General features: G+C 42.8%; 1 protein-coding gene across 2 annotated transcripts in view; it reads right to left on the bottom strand.

The window, feature by feature from the left end:
* TRIM3 (tripartite motif containing 3) overlaps positions 1-15,500 on the bottom strand; it is a 1,155,987-nt gene that overhangs the window by 324,781 nt on the left and 815,706 nt on the right. For both annotated transcript variants that reach the window (XM_044072220.1, XM_044072219.1), the window contains exon 6: positions 543-1,266. In XM_044072220.1, coding sequence (XP_043928155.1) covers positions 543-1,266 — 724 coding nt within the window. The remainder of the gene's footprint in view (positions 1-542; positions 1,267-15,500) is intronic.

Consider the following 15,500-nt stretch of genomic DNA (forward strand, 5'->3'; position numbering starts at 1 on the left):
ACTTGCCTTAATGCTAAATTGTGTCTTCATTCCCTCACATTCAGACACCAACCAATGCCATCTTCTCCTGCAGTTTATTTTCCCTTCTGAATGAGCTACAAAGCCAAAAACACTAGCATTCAAGCTAGTGACTTGACAAATGATCTGATAATAAGGTGGACCCAGGATTCTGTGAATAAAACCACAAAAGAGTGGTATACTGCAGGAAAAAACAATACCCAAACCCAAAAAGTCCACTGAAATATAACATTGTCTTCATTGAATGACTGGCAATATTGCTACAAAAAATGAGTGAACCAAAACACTCCTGTAAATACCTGCCCAAAAAACAAATGCTGTAATCCACCAAAAGCCTTTTATTAGATAGGTGCTTTTGTCCTGTATGAATGGACTTCATCAGAACGTCTGAATGTGTGAGTCACTTCCAAATGTAGAATCAGTGCTCTGCAAATCATAATGTGCTATTATATTACAGGCAAAGTAAATGGTACAAAAATGGAAATGGGAATGAATACAAGATCATTTATGAAGATAATACTCACCTACTCGGAAGATTAATTCATCCTCAATAGGGTTTTCCTTTTTCTTGCCTGTGCCATACATACTGGAGGGCCGACGTACTGCTTTCTGTCGAATGTGTCCACTACTAGGAGACTTTACCCTGCGTTTGACATCATCAGGTGACTGAGGCATGTCAGAGTGCTTAACAGCTTTTATCCGGAATGGGCTGCCTTTGATGGGCTGATCGTAGAGTGTGATCTGCACAGAATACTCTCCCTCCTGCTTTAGTGTATACAAAAGTTCATAGGTACCATTTTTGTTGTCGACTATCTCACCTTCAAGAAAGCTGCCATCTGGAGCAGAAAACTCTGCATGCAAGATAGCATTGCCAGTTTTGACTAACTCACTGTCTTTGTCTTTGGTGGTTATAGTAACAGAGGTCTGCTGCCCAACCACAGCGTGCCGTAGCCCCTCTCCAGTAGCAACAGTCTCATGTGCAATAGCACTGGTAGTTATGAGGACCCCTAGGTTTTGGATGGATTTTCTCACTCCTTCTGTTTCCACAATGTAATTCAGGTGGTCATTTTCATGAGGCTGCTCTGGAAACTCCCTGTGGGCCAGCTCATTCAGCCTTTCACTCATCTGTTTCTTCACAAGAAGGACTTCAGTCTCAGTGCCATGGTTCAAAGCCTGCTCAGTGAAGTTACAACTACTCCTTATATTCTGCTGACCCTGCCGTAGTGAGTCCAGCTGAGCATGAAGAACCTGGAAGAGAAAAAAATGACAAGAAAAGAAAGAAATTAATGCTATGCAAAGCATTTAACAGAGGGATTTACCATGACACTGCAACAAAAAAAAAAACAAAATCAGGTGATTTTATGTAATAGCACACTACACAGCATAGAAAAAAAATTGTTTATGAATATGCTGCCTTTGTAAACACACACAGTATAAATACACAAGACGTACAGCTTATATTGCAATTGTACTTAATCTATTTCTGAGACATCTCAGTAGACCTCAGGTATATAGAAGAGACTGTAGATTGTTCTTCTGGTCAGTACAAGTAATCGAACTGCTTCTGGTGCAGGTACTGCTTATACACAACAACCTGAATGTGCATGAGAAATGGAAATTGTGGGATGCAGCTTAATTTAAGGCTTGGGATATGCAGGTTACATGATACAGAGAAGACTAAAAGACAAAGCGGTGTACAGAGAAGGTGAGATGGCACAGCATTTGAGGGAAGATATTAAAAGGCTAAAAAGAAAGGGGGTGAAATAGCAAAATGGTCAAATATAGTCAGACTTAAAAACAGAACAGATGCATAGTTTACTGTAGTGTACCGCCTCCAGCACTGAACAAGCAGACTATGCTCTTAGCCCAGAAGATGGAATGAAATGAGGAAGGTAATAGCAATGCCAAAATGTGCCAGATAGCACACGTAGCTCTGCCTTGTGATGACCACGATAAACTACGATAGCACACGTAGCTCTGCCTTGTGATGACCATGATAAACTACGATAGCACACGTAGCTCTGCCTTGTGATGACCATGATAAAGTATGACAGCACACATAGCTCTGCCTTGTGATGACCATGATAAACTACGATAGCACACGCAGCTCTGCCTTGTGATGACCATGATAAACTACGATAGCACACGTAGCTCTGCCTTGTGATGACCATGATAAACTACGATAGCACACGTAGCTCTGCCTTGTGATGACCATGATAAAGTACGACAGCACACGTAGCTCTGCCTTGTGATGACCATGATAAACTATGATAGCACACGTAGCTCTGCCTTGTGATGACCATGATAAAGTACGATAGCACACATAGCTCTGCCTTGTGATGACCATGATAAAGTACGACAGCACACGTAGCTCTGCCTTGTGATGACCACGATAAAGTACGACAGCACACATAGCTCTGCCTTGTGATGACCATGACAAAGTATGACAGCACACATAGCTCTGCCTTGTGATGACCATGATAAACTATGATAGCACACGTAGCTCTGCCTTGTGATGACCATGATAAAGTACGACAGCACACGTAGCTCTGCCTTGTGATGACCATGATAAACTATGATAGCACATGTAGCTCTGCCTTGTGATGACCACGATAAAGTACGATATCACATGTAGCTCTGCCTTGTGATGACCATGACAAAGTATGACAGCACACATAGCTATGCCTTGTGATGACCACGATAAAGTACGACAGCACACATAGCTCTACCTTGTGATGACCATGATAAAGTACGATAGCACACGTAGCTCTGCCTTGTGATGACCATGATAAAGTACGACAGCACACATGGCTCTGCCTTGTGATGACCATGATAAAGTACGACAGCACACGTAGCTCTGCCTTGCGATGACCATGATAAAGTACGATAGCACACGTAGCTCTGCCTTGTGATGACCATGATAAAGTATGACAGCACACGTAGCTCTGCCTTGTGATGACCATGATAAAGTATGACAGCACACGTAGCTCTACCTTGTGATGACCATGATAAAGTACGACAGCACACATAGCTCTGCCTTGTGATGACCATGATAAACTACGATAGCACACGTAGCTCTGCCTTGTGATGACCATGATAAAGTATGACAGCACACGTAGCTCTGCCTTGTGATGACCATGACAAAGTACAACAGTACACATAGCTCTGCCTTGTGATGACCTTGACAAAGTACGACAGCACACGTAGCTCTGCCTTGTGATGACCATGATAAAGTACGACAGCACACATAGCTCTGCCTTGTGATGACCATGATAAAGTACGACAGCACACGTAGCTCTGCCTTGCGATGACCATGATAAAGTACGATAGCACACGTAGCTCTACCTTGTGATGACCATGATAAAGTACGACAGCACACGTAGCTCTGCCTTGTGATGACCATGATAAACTACGATAGCACATGTAGCTCTGCCTTGTGATGACCATGACAAAGTATGACAGCACACATAGCTCTGCCTTGTGATGACCATGATAAAGTATGACAGCACACATAGCTCTGCCTTGTGATGACCATGATAAACTACGATAGCACATGTACCTCTGCCTTTTAATGACCATGATAAAGTATGACAGCACACATAGCTCTGCCTTGTGATGACCATGATAAACTACGATAGCACACATAGCTCTGCCTTGTGATGACCATGATAAACTACGATAGCACATGTAGCTCTGCCTTGTGATGACCATGACAAAGTACGACAGCACACGTAGCTCTACCTTGTGATGACCATGATAAAGTACGACAGCACACGTAGTTCTGCCTTGTGATGACCATGATAAACTACGATAGCACATGTAGCTCTGCCTTGTGATGACCATGATAAAGTATGACAGCACACGTAGCTCTGCCTTGTGATGACCATGATAAAGTACGATAGCACACGTAGCTCTGCCTTGTGATGACCATGATAAAGTATGACAGCACACGTAGCTCTACCTTGTGATGACCATGATAAAGTACGATAGCACACGTAGCTCTGCCTTATGATGACCATGATAAAGTACGACAGCACACGTAGCTCTGCCTTGTGATGACCATGATAAACTTCGATAGCACACGTAGCTCTGCCTTGTGATGACCATGATAAAGTATGACAGCACACGTAGCTCTGCCTTGTGATGACCATGACAAAGTACAACAGTACACATAGCTCTGCCTTGTGATGACCATGACAAAGTACGACAGCACACGTAGCTCTGCCTTGTGATGACCATGATAAAGTATGACAGCACACATAGCTCTGCCTTGTGATGACCATGATAAAGTATGCAGCACACATAGCTCTACCTTGTGATGACCATGATAAAGTATGACAGCACACATAGCTCTGCCTTGTGATGACCATGATAAACTATGATAGCACATGTAGCGCTGCCTTGTGAAGACCATGACAAAGTATGACAGCACACATAGCTCTGCCTTGTGATGACCATGATAAACTACGATAGCACACGTAGCTCTGCCTTGTGATGACCATGATAAAGTACAACAGCACACATAGCTCTGCCTTGTGATGACCATGATAAACTATGATAGCACACGTAGCTCTGCCTTGTGATGACCATGATAAAGTACGACAGCACACATAGCTCTGCCTTGTGATGACCATGATAAACTATGATAGCACATGTAGCTCTGCCTTGTGATGACCATGACAAAGTACGACAGCACACATAGCTCTACCTTGTGATGACCATGATAAAATACGACAGCACACATAGCTCTACCTTGTGATGACCATGATAAAGTACGACAGCACACATAGCTCTGTCTTGTGATGACCATGATAAAGTATGACAGCACTCATAGCTCTGCCTTGTGATGACCATAATAAACTACGATAGCACATGTAGCTCTGCCTTGTGATGACCATGATAAAGTATGACAGCACACATAGCTCTGCCTTGTGATGACCATGATAAACTACGATAGCACATGTAGCTCTGCCTTGTGATGACCATGATAAAGTTGACAGCACACATGGCTCTGCCTTGTGATGACCATGACAAAGTACGACAGCACACGTAGCTCTGCCTTGTGATGACCATGATAAAGTATGACAGCACACGTAGCTCTACCTTGTGATGACCATGATAAAGTACGACAGCACAAATAGCTCTGCCTTGTGATGACCATGATAAACTACGATAGCACATGTAGCTCTGCCTTGTGATGACCATGACAAAGTATGACAGCACACATAGCTGTGCCTTGTGATGACCATGATAAAGTATGATAGCACACATAGCTCTGCCTTGTGATGACCATGATAAACTACGATAGCACACGCAGCTCTGCCTTGTGATGACCATGATAAAGTACGACAGCACATGTAGCTCTGCCTTGTGATGACCATGATAAAGTTTAGTTGTGTAAAATCGTACCATAACGGGAGATGCCCTTGCCTTCATTGCTGCAGTATTCGTAACATTCGGGATTCCCTGCCATGGAAGAAGCATGTGAAAGAAAGAAATGAGAGCTAAGGCCTTCGGAGGGGACCAGGATGCTAGCATAGGCACTAACCAAATCCTGCAACTCAGAAAAGCATGATCCTGTGAAGGAGTCAGAGAAGACTTTGTGAAATTTATTGTGAACCTTGGGCTCTGAAGAAGGGAAATGGCAAAATGAAGATTTTGCAAAAGAGTCTCTGGAGACGACACCTGAATCAACAGATCGACTAAGTAAGGAAATATTTGCATCCCCTGAAGTCTGCAAAAAGCAATCACAGGAGTATGGCATTTGGTGAACACCCTTGGGGTAGTAGAAAGAACAAAGGGCAAAGCAGAAAACTGAAAATGCCAGGAAGAAACAGAGAAAATGCATTCAACTGGCAAAACAAACATAGGTAAACAGACAGACGGTGAAAAAAATGTATTCGCACTGGAGGCAAAGAAGTTCTGTTTATGCTAAGCCTGAACATCACCTTTATGCCCTATGGTATGCAAGGAGCATTTCAGTGATGTTCAGGCGTACCTTTAAATGCAACAGGAAGTGTTTGCTATACTGGCCGGATGACGGGCTTCCACAGCAGGGAATCTCAAATGTTAAGAATACTGCAGCAGTGAATGTAAGGACATCAACCCTTCCTCCAAGTAAAACATGAACATACACTCCATAATTACAGCTGAACCCACAGATAGGAGAGACATGGGTCTCGATCTTGGCTGATAGATGAAATGATTAAACAGGAAGCATCTATGCCTTTTACAAGACAATTTAATATTTTCATTGCAGATGAATGACAAAAAAAAAAGTTGCACTGACAGTTTTCAAAGGATGGTCAGGGACAGAACTGGACAACTGCAACTAACTCAGCTTGGTACCAGTACAGTGGAAAATCAATAATCACCTGACTGTAGGGGTTGGCATGTTTACTAAAGGTGGGTGAGCACTGAGCTCACAGGTTAGAAACAAATTCATATTTATTAATGTGCTTATGAAAAACCAAAAGCAAAAAAATAATGCTATACGTTATAAGTACAAATCACAAATAAAGCCAAACAGACTGGAAGCTTTGGGCAACCAGCATTTGTAAATAAAAGAGTTACACATCTGAATCTTCCATTTTAATACTTAGTTTTTTTGTGATTTTGAACTTTGGATTACTACTTTTTTGGAAGTTGAATGGATATTTCATTTTTGTTTTGCTTTACATTAAATATTAAATCAATTAAAATAAAGCTAAATTATAATGTCTTGGAATAATCAAAGACATAAATCTTGATAGCTGCAATAAATGCATAAGAGGTCCTCAAAGACTTTTTAAAGCCAGCCCTTGACTGCAACTCTCACAGCCACTGTGATAGCAGGCATCTCATAGTATGGTGATGCAAGAATCGAAGCAAAGATAAGGAGAACAGTGATGAAGGGCAAGGACTATTCTAGACTTCTCACAGAACAAAAGGGGGTCATCAACAGCCTGTAACATATTTCAGTATTCTGGGCATTATTTCAATGGGTATGGTGCACCCCTATGCTTTTACAGGCTTTGGTAAAGCAGTAAATACACCTGTGAACCCAGCTTGGAGGCCAGACCTGAAGAAGAACAGAAAACAGAGTTAGAGAAGTCTGGCATATGTCAGGCTCTTACAAAATTGTGAAAGACAATAAGTTGCAGCATTACTGCAGGGGAAGAACAGAATGTGTCGAGTAAGAGGGTATAACAGCATGACACTGGGAGAGGGTATAACAGCATGACACTGGGAGAGGGTATAACAGCATGACACTGGGAGAGGGTATAACAGCATGACACTGGGAGAGGGTATAACAGTATGACACTGGGAGAGGGTATAACAGTAAGACACTGGGAGAGGGTATAACAGTATGACACTGGGAGAGGGTATAACAGCATGACACTGGGAGAGGGTATAACAGTAAGACACTGGGAGAGGGTTTAACAGCATGACACTGGGAGAGGGTATAACAGCATGACACTGGGAGAGGGTATAACAGCATGACACTGGGAGAGGGTATAACAGTATGACACTGGGAGAGGGTATAACAGTATGACACTGGGAGAGGGTATAACAGTAAGACACTGGGAGAGGGTATAACAGTATGACACTGGGAGAGGGTATAACAGTATGACACTGGGAGAGGGTATAACAGTATGACACTGGGAGACTGATAAGGTTTAAAGTAAGACAAAATCCCTACTAGCATGACCCCCTTCCCCCAACTATTAGCAAGGAGCAGGTCATGGTGGCACTTGCTAAAGCCAAAAACACAGTCTCACTGGGCCAAGACATTACCCGAGGTTGCTCCTAAGTAGGTTGAAACATGACATATCAGGAACTCTGAAGTCACTTTTCAAATACAGTCTTAAAACAGGCTGCTTACCACATGAATGGAGGGCTGCAATAGTTATCCCTCCTCACAAGGATGGACCATTACTTGACCTCTGGAAACTACAGACCTGTTAATCTAACTAGTTTAATATGCAAAACCATGTAACAAATTATCGTGGAAATGATCAACAAAGATATTGGCAACCTACAGACAGTAGACCCATCCCAGTTTGTTTTGTCAAAGGAAGGCCATGCCTACTTAACCTAGTAGACTTCTTTGAGAGGATCACTAAGGCAATGGATGAGGGGAAAACTGTACATGCTGCCTACTTAGACCTTGCTAACATATTCAATACAATACTCCACTCTGGCATTGTTGAAAAAGTTACCAAATCAGGCATAAATCCCTATATAACTTGTTGGATTGCCAACTGGCTCACAGATAGGACCCAAGTAGTCAGAATTGTTGAGACCTCCTCCACCAAGAAATCAGTCACAAGCGGAGTACCTCAGGGCTTAGTGCTGGGCCTGCTTCTGTTTGGCATTTACTTCTCAGAGGTAAAGGCTAATGTCAAGGGCCTCTGGCTCCCCATGTTTGCAGACAACTGCAAATTGGGAGCTATCATAGATTCTCCCCACAACATTAACATCATGCAAGAGGGTATAACATAGATAAATGACTGCTGCCAAACCACTGATTCAAATTCAAATCCAAGAAGTGCATTATAGTGCGTTTCAGGAAAACATCCACTGTAATTAATTACTTGCATCAATAAGACACCCCTAAGAGTTGACCCAGTAGTTAGGGATCTGGGAACATGTGTAGACAGTAATCTGGCCTTTAAACAACATATAGCTAAGGTAGTAAGAAAATCATTTTATGTCACCCAACTTACAAGTAAGGATATGGCAAACAGGTCTAAGGAAGCTATAGTACCACTTTGCTCAGCCCTTTTCAGACCCATCATTGGGTACAATACCCCCTTACGGCCAGGTATATGCAACTATTGGAACACCCACACAGGTTCCTCACCAAGAGAATTCAAATTGCCTGTAAATATCGTCTTAAAGCCCTATCTCTTCACTCAGTTTCCTACAGGTTACGTAGGGGCAATCTATGCCTGGTAAATAAGGCATCCTCAAATCTAGCACTGATGGACCTTTTTCACATCCAAAAAACTGAATAACACCACAAACACTAGATTCAAGGATTTAAACTTTCCTTGTGACATAAATGGACCATGCTGGTGAAAAAGATATGTGTCTCAAAGTACCCTCACACTATGGAATAGGCTCCCTATCCACATGAAGCAGAATGCATCCCAATCTTACTCAAATGTAACCTTGACCATTAGACAGAAACTGAAAATTAACCATGTCTCTGACAGACAGATACCAACAGTAAATATTCTTCAACTAACATACTCCCCTACTAAACTTTTAGCAACATCCTAACATAACCCACCAAATAAGTGCCCATGTTACAGGGGCACAACTGGGTTGGGATGTGCAGCAAGGCTTATATGAAGGTTCTGGGGATCATTTGATTATTATACACCTATGAACCTATTTCCTGAAATAATATCAGTATTAGTGAATACCTGGTTGATGGACTGTGGCTCTAACAACTTTAAAAAAGACTGCAGCAAGTGGAAAAAAGGAATATATATTTGCATTATTTTAATTCCTGCATTTTGCCAGCGTGGGATCAGAGGTGTGTGACTGAGGCAAACTTACTGCAAAATAAATCAGGTGTTGGTCAGATGTTGGTTGAGCCAACAGAATAGATCAAGGTAAATGCACAAATCTTTTGGGTTTCTAATATCATGACAGAAATTAACCCCATTCCTAAGTCAAAGTATGATTAAAGTTCATGAAATTAGTATTGTTTCAGTCTTTGATGTCAGCCAAAAGTGCTCTTCACAGCATCCGCAATGTGCCCGGTAATGGCTCCTTCTGCACTTCATATGGAGTTACATGTATTGATAACATATACAAAAGAGTCTACAGTCGTATTTAGGGAAGACCCCTCGCTCCTACTAGTATTGGAACTGTCTGGATATCTTTCTTCCACACAGCTTGTTTCTGCTTGCAAATCCTGATATTTTATGACTTTGTGTCTCTCTCAAAGCAGGACACTGCAGTCACTGGGTGTGGCGATTTCAGTGATCAATGTTACTTTTGTCTTCTTTTCTTGGACCACTGTATCTGGTTTTCTAGCATCTATCTTTTGAACTGTTTGTAATGGGTGATTCCATGTGATATAAACTTCATCATTTTCTATGATGCTTTGTGGCTCATGTTTCCAGCATTTTTCAGCCACTTAAATGCCATAATGTTTGCACAATAAAGTTAGCCCCTCTTAGTAAAAAAGTCTGCATATTATTGCTAGAGCCTTCCTGTGTCCTGAAAGAGTGCTCTTCAAACTATCTGGAGATATACAGAGCTGAGTACATTTTTCTAACACTTCAGAGTTGCGTACTGGTAATTGTTGTTTGACTAATTTTATGTCATTGCTGGCTGACTTCAGAGTTGTGCACTGTTATTTTTGCTTCACTGTATAGTTTTTCAGATCTCTGCTGAAGGTGTTGGTTTTCCCCTACCCACTCTCCCTATTCCTGTGTTGTTGTTTAAATTTGGAGGTTTTTGCAGTTGCCCACCCCCACTGTAGATTTGATCTGGGACACTCCCCCCAGTCCCATCTCTTTACCTCATTCTACCCAATAGACTCCTTCTGCATTGTTTTTAGTCATTTTTAATTTAATTGCATTTTTTAAACTGTTTGGTCTAACATTGCTACATACTCAAGTGTGCTAGCTTGCACTGCATTTGAATTGTTTTGACTGCTGTTTTAGCTACCTTTCTGTATATACAAAAAAAAAATACCTTTCCTGTAACTAGTGTAGTCCAGATTAAGATTTTCTGTATACAGGACTGTATGTAAGCTTCTGAGCCCCCCCCCAAGCTTTCTGTGTTGGAGGGAAGCCTTCTAGCTTATCAGTGGGAGTGGTAAGCACTAGGTAACCTACCTACCACATAAGGAGTGGTTCTGGCCCAGAAATTGTAGTTACTGGCCGTTTGGGCAGTTTTTCCATCTCTCTCAACTTTCTGATTTAAAAGCCCCATTTGCACTTGTTTCCCCCCTTTCCTGTAACTAGTTTAGTCCAGATACAGATTCTTACTTTTAGCACTTGAATTTGCTTATTCGTGATCAGCACTTGTTCAGAACTTGTAAGCACTAAATAACCTACTAATTACTACAGCACTCAACCTTCCTCATTACCTAGAGGAAAACAGTTTTGGTACTTACTTTCCTCACTTGCTTAGAGAAAACAGCTCTTGTACTCACTTTCCTCACTTATCTAGAGGAAAATAATTTTTTATTCAGGCATGTCCAAGGGTCAGCTCCCAGTGTTCTCTCCTGTCTATCTGATGAATCTGGGCATCTTGGGGCAATGTAGAAATTGCCTCATGTACACAGACAACCCTCTCCTCCTACCACCCAACACTACAACCTGTGAGAGATGCACTTATCTAGCCAAACTGGAGGTAAAGCTCTCTCCAATCAAGACTGAACTTGACAGTCAAGAGGAGAAGGTAAACACTTGCACCACACCACACTCATCACATAGTCTCACTAAATCTACACCACCAAAATCCACACATAGAAACACAAAAACATTCGCGGAGGCTCTCAATAATAATCTGCTCAAGCAACACAGACCTCCATAGCAGAAATGCAAGCAACCTCCACCCCCCCCAACACAACCCAAATGACACATAGCCCGCAGACTCAGTGTGCCACTCAACCACAGCCAATAAGGCAAAACAACGTACCCAACACACTAGTTATAGGTGACTCTATAGTCAGGCACACTGACGTCCCACTCACCAGGCTAAACAAAGAGAAGGTTACTGTCAACTGCTTGTCGGGTGCCAGGATCCACCACATAACCCACGCACTCAGGTCACTCCACAACAAGTACAGATATGACTCTGTCATTGTCCATGTTGGTGTGAAAGACCTGAGACGTACCTACCTGGACTACATGAAAAGAGACATGGAAGAGCTCTCCGATCTTGTAGCCCAGGCAGGTATGACCCTAGCCCTGAGTAGCATTCTGCCATCACCCAGAATGATGCCACAGTACCAAGACAAAATGATTGACTTCAACAATTGGCTAAGCTTCTAGTGCCATTCTAAAGGGATCCAGTATCTGTCTGCCTGGGATGACATGGTCGACAAACCACGATGCTTTGCCAGAGATGGCCTGCACCTGTCACCCCTGGGATTCTGGATACTGGCTAAGGTTCTTGGCACCCCTATAGTGCCTTTTTTAGGCAAGGTTCAAATGACAAATTCATCACTGTAACAGCAACAGGCAAGCAAAAACTGAGTGTGATGCTACTCAATGCTAGAAGTCTAAATCTCAAAATGCACTCACTCGAGGCACTCCTTAAAATGGAGAACATCGATATATGTGCAGTGACTGAGACCTGGTTCAAGTCTCCAGAGAGCACCCCTACACTACCAGGCTATAACTCATACCACACTTTTCGTCCATGTAACCTGGACCGGAACACCAAAGACGGAGGTGTGTCCATATTCATCAAGGATATCCATACCTCCAGGCTAGTTGCTCAGCATAATGCAGCCGAGGTTATCCAAGTGCAGCTAACTCTGGGCAAAACTGCAATCCAAATTGTAGCTTGCTACAGATCACCCTCCATGCCCCAGGATTCCCACTCCTCTTTTCTTGATGTACTGGAAAATATTAGGGTCCAACCAAACACCCTAATAATGGGAGATTTCAACTACCCCACCATTAACTGGGAAAACTACTCATGTACCAACTCCTTCGCTCAACGCTTTCTGGAATTCATAAACTCCAATGCCCTGGATCAACTTATCCATACCTCTCCCAGGGGCAACAATATCCTAGATCTAGTCATTACCAATATGAGTGACCGGTGTTCCACACTTGAAGTCAATGCCTCATTGGTCTGATCCGACCATAAGCTAATTACCCTAAATATCCACACCCTGCCACCACCCCCCATTAAGGAAACCATGGTAAAAAATTTCTCCAAAGCCAACTTCATGCTTCTTAAGACAGAAGTGGTGAACTTCATGACACCCATGCAGATGGACAATACAGTTACGACTACTGAATCCTACATAATTGCACTTTATAAGCGCTTACATGAGTGCATGGATCGTGCTATCCCAAACAGAACCAAGACACTATCCTCCAAAAAAAGGAAGCCAATCTGGTGGTCCCCTGCCATAAACAAACTGTACAACAGAAGGAAGAACCTCTTGCAAAAGAGAGTAAAATCCCATGAGTGGAGGAGCTCACTGGTCAGCCTCAGTAAGAAGCTGCGATCCCTGATAAAATCCTCCAAAGCTAGTTACGAAAACAAAATCGCCACTGATTCTAAAGACAACCACAAAGCATTCTATAGCTATGTCAAGAATCTGAATGGCAACACTCAGATCTGCTCTGAGTTACAGCAGAATGGCACTAAATATACAGACCCAACTGATATTGCCAACATCTTGGCAGATAGGTTTAGTGCTAACTTTACCCCCCTCTCACCCACTAAAGAGCCCATCTCTATACCGGAAGAATGCAAAGTTCCTGTAATCACAGCTGCACAGGTAAAAACCACACTCTCCAAAGCCAAGAACACAGCATCCATGGGACCAGACAACATCCCAGGCTGCATTCTACATGAACTACAGAATGAACTGGTACCCCACCTAAGTACCATGTTCAATCATAGCCTCACCTCAGGCTTTGTGCCTGCTGAATGGCGCACCGCAACAGTTATCCCACTCCACAAGGGGGGAGCAACCATGGACCCCGGGAACTACCGCCCCATTAGCCTGACGAGCCTGGTCTGCAAGGCCATGGAACGTATCATCATGGAACTTATAAACAAAGACATTGGTAATCTCCAAACTCTGAATCCCACTGAGTTCGGGTTTGTAAAAGGCAGATAATGTCTCCTAAACCTGAAAGACTTCTTTGAAGCAGTCACCAAAGCCATAGACAAGGGTAAGGTGGTTCACACAGCCTATCTAGATCTTGCCAAGGCTTTCGACACCACCCCCCCCACTCTGAAATTACAGATAAACTCACTAAACTAGGTATAAATTTCTGTGTCACAAGATGGGTTGCCAGCTGGCTCACTGACAGAACTCACACTGTGAAAGTAGCAGACTCCAAATCTGACATCAGACCAGTGACAAGTGGAGTACCATAGGGTTCAGTCCTGGGTCCTCTCCTGTTTGGTATCTACTTCTCTGAAGTACAGGCTAACACAGAAGGTCTTTGGCTAACAAATTCTGCAGATGACTGCAAACTAGGAGCCATAATTGAAACTCCTAATGATGTGGAATCCTACAAAAGGGCCTCACTGAGACAGATGCCTGGTGTCAAAGCCATGGCCTCAAGCTCAATGCCAAAAAGTGCATTGTCATCCCCTTTGGTAAAAACTCTGTACCCATGAACTACAACATAGGCGGTAGTATACTTAACACCGAAAGTGTGATAAGAGACATTGGGACACAGGTGGACAGTAGTCTCTCCTTTGATAATCACATCGCCACAGTAGTCAGGAAATCCTTCTACATGGCACACCTCATCACAAAAGGTTTCTCAAACAGAAAAAAAGAGGTAATTGTTCCCCTCTACTCATCACTCATTAGACCCATTATAGAGTACAACGCCCCTTTTGGTATGTACCTCAAAGGACATCTACAACAACTGGAAAGGCCGCAGAAATACATCACAAAGAGGATTACCGGCCTCAAACAGATGCCCTACGCAGACCGTCTCAAAAAACTCCAGCTTTAGTCCGTCGTATACCGCCTACTCAGAGGTAATCTCTGCCTAACATACAAAGCTATGTCAAACCCAGAGCTGTTGGACATGCTCCACTTAAAGAAATCCCAATCCCTCTGAGCTACACGCTCTAGGGACCTAAACCTTGTCACCACAATAAACAGAACATGCCAGAGGGATAGATTCCTGTCCCAGAGACTTCCCATACTCTGGAATAAACTACCTATCTATATAAAACAAAGCTCCTCATTAGCACTCTTCAAGAAAAATCTTGATGAATGGATGGGAAATAGGAAATTCACCCCGGGAATCACCTCTGTGGCTCTGTTCAACAGTGGCACAGGAAAATAATTTTCTTGGGTGACAAAAGCCAGGGTACCTTTTTGGCTGGGCTTGTATAGGCCCCAGGGCTGATAGCCTAGTACCTACCTATGAACCTATGAATCTCCAGTGCAACAGTCCTGATACATTATTATGTCTTTCAGTATACAATCCTTCTGTCATTAGTATGGCACAACCAGCAACAAGGTGTGCGACGGTTTCCAATTCAGTATTACAAAACCTACATTTGTCTGTTTCTCCCATATGTTCAATAAACTTTGTAAACCAGCGTGTACGTACCCACTATCTTGGGCTGCCAATATTAACCTTTCATCTCTTGGTTTGAACTCGCCTCTCCTTAACCATTCCTGCATTCGTTCCTGATCAACATGAGGTTCTTCCAGAAGTTTTCTATACTTGCGACTATATTCATGCTTTTTCCACATTTCTTGCCTTCTCATCTGGTCCATCACCTTATATTCTTTCTTTTGTTTTTTT

The sequence above is a fragment of the Protopterus annectens genome, chromosome 5.part0, assembly GCF_019279795.1.
Source record: "Protopterus annectens isolate FY-2018-M chromosome 5.part0, PAN1.0, whole genome shotgun sequence".
Classification (NCBI taxonomy): Eukaryota; Metazoa; Chordata; order Ceratodontiformes; family Protopteridae; genus Protopterus; species Protopterus annectens.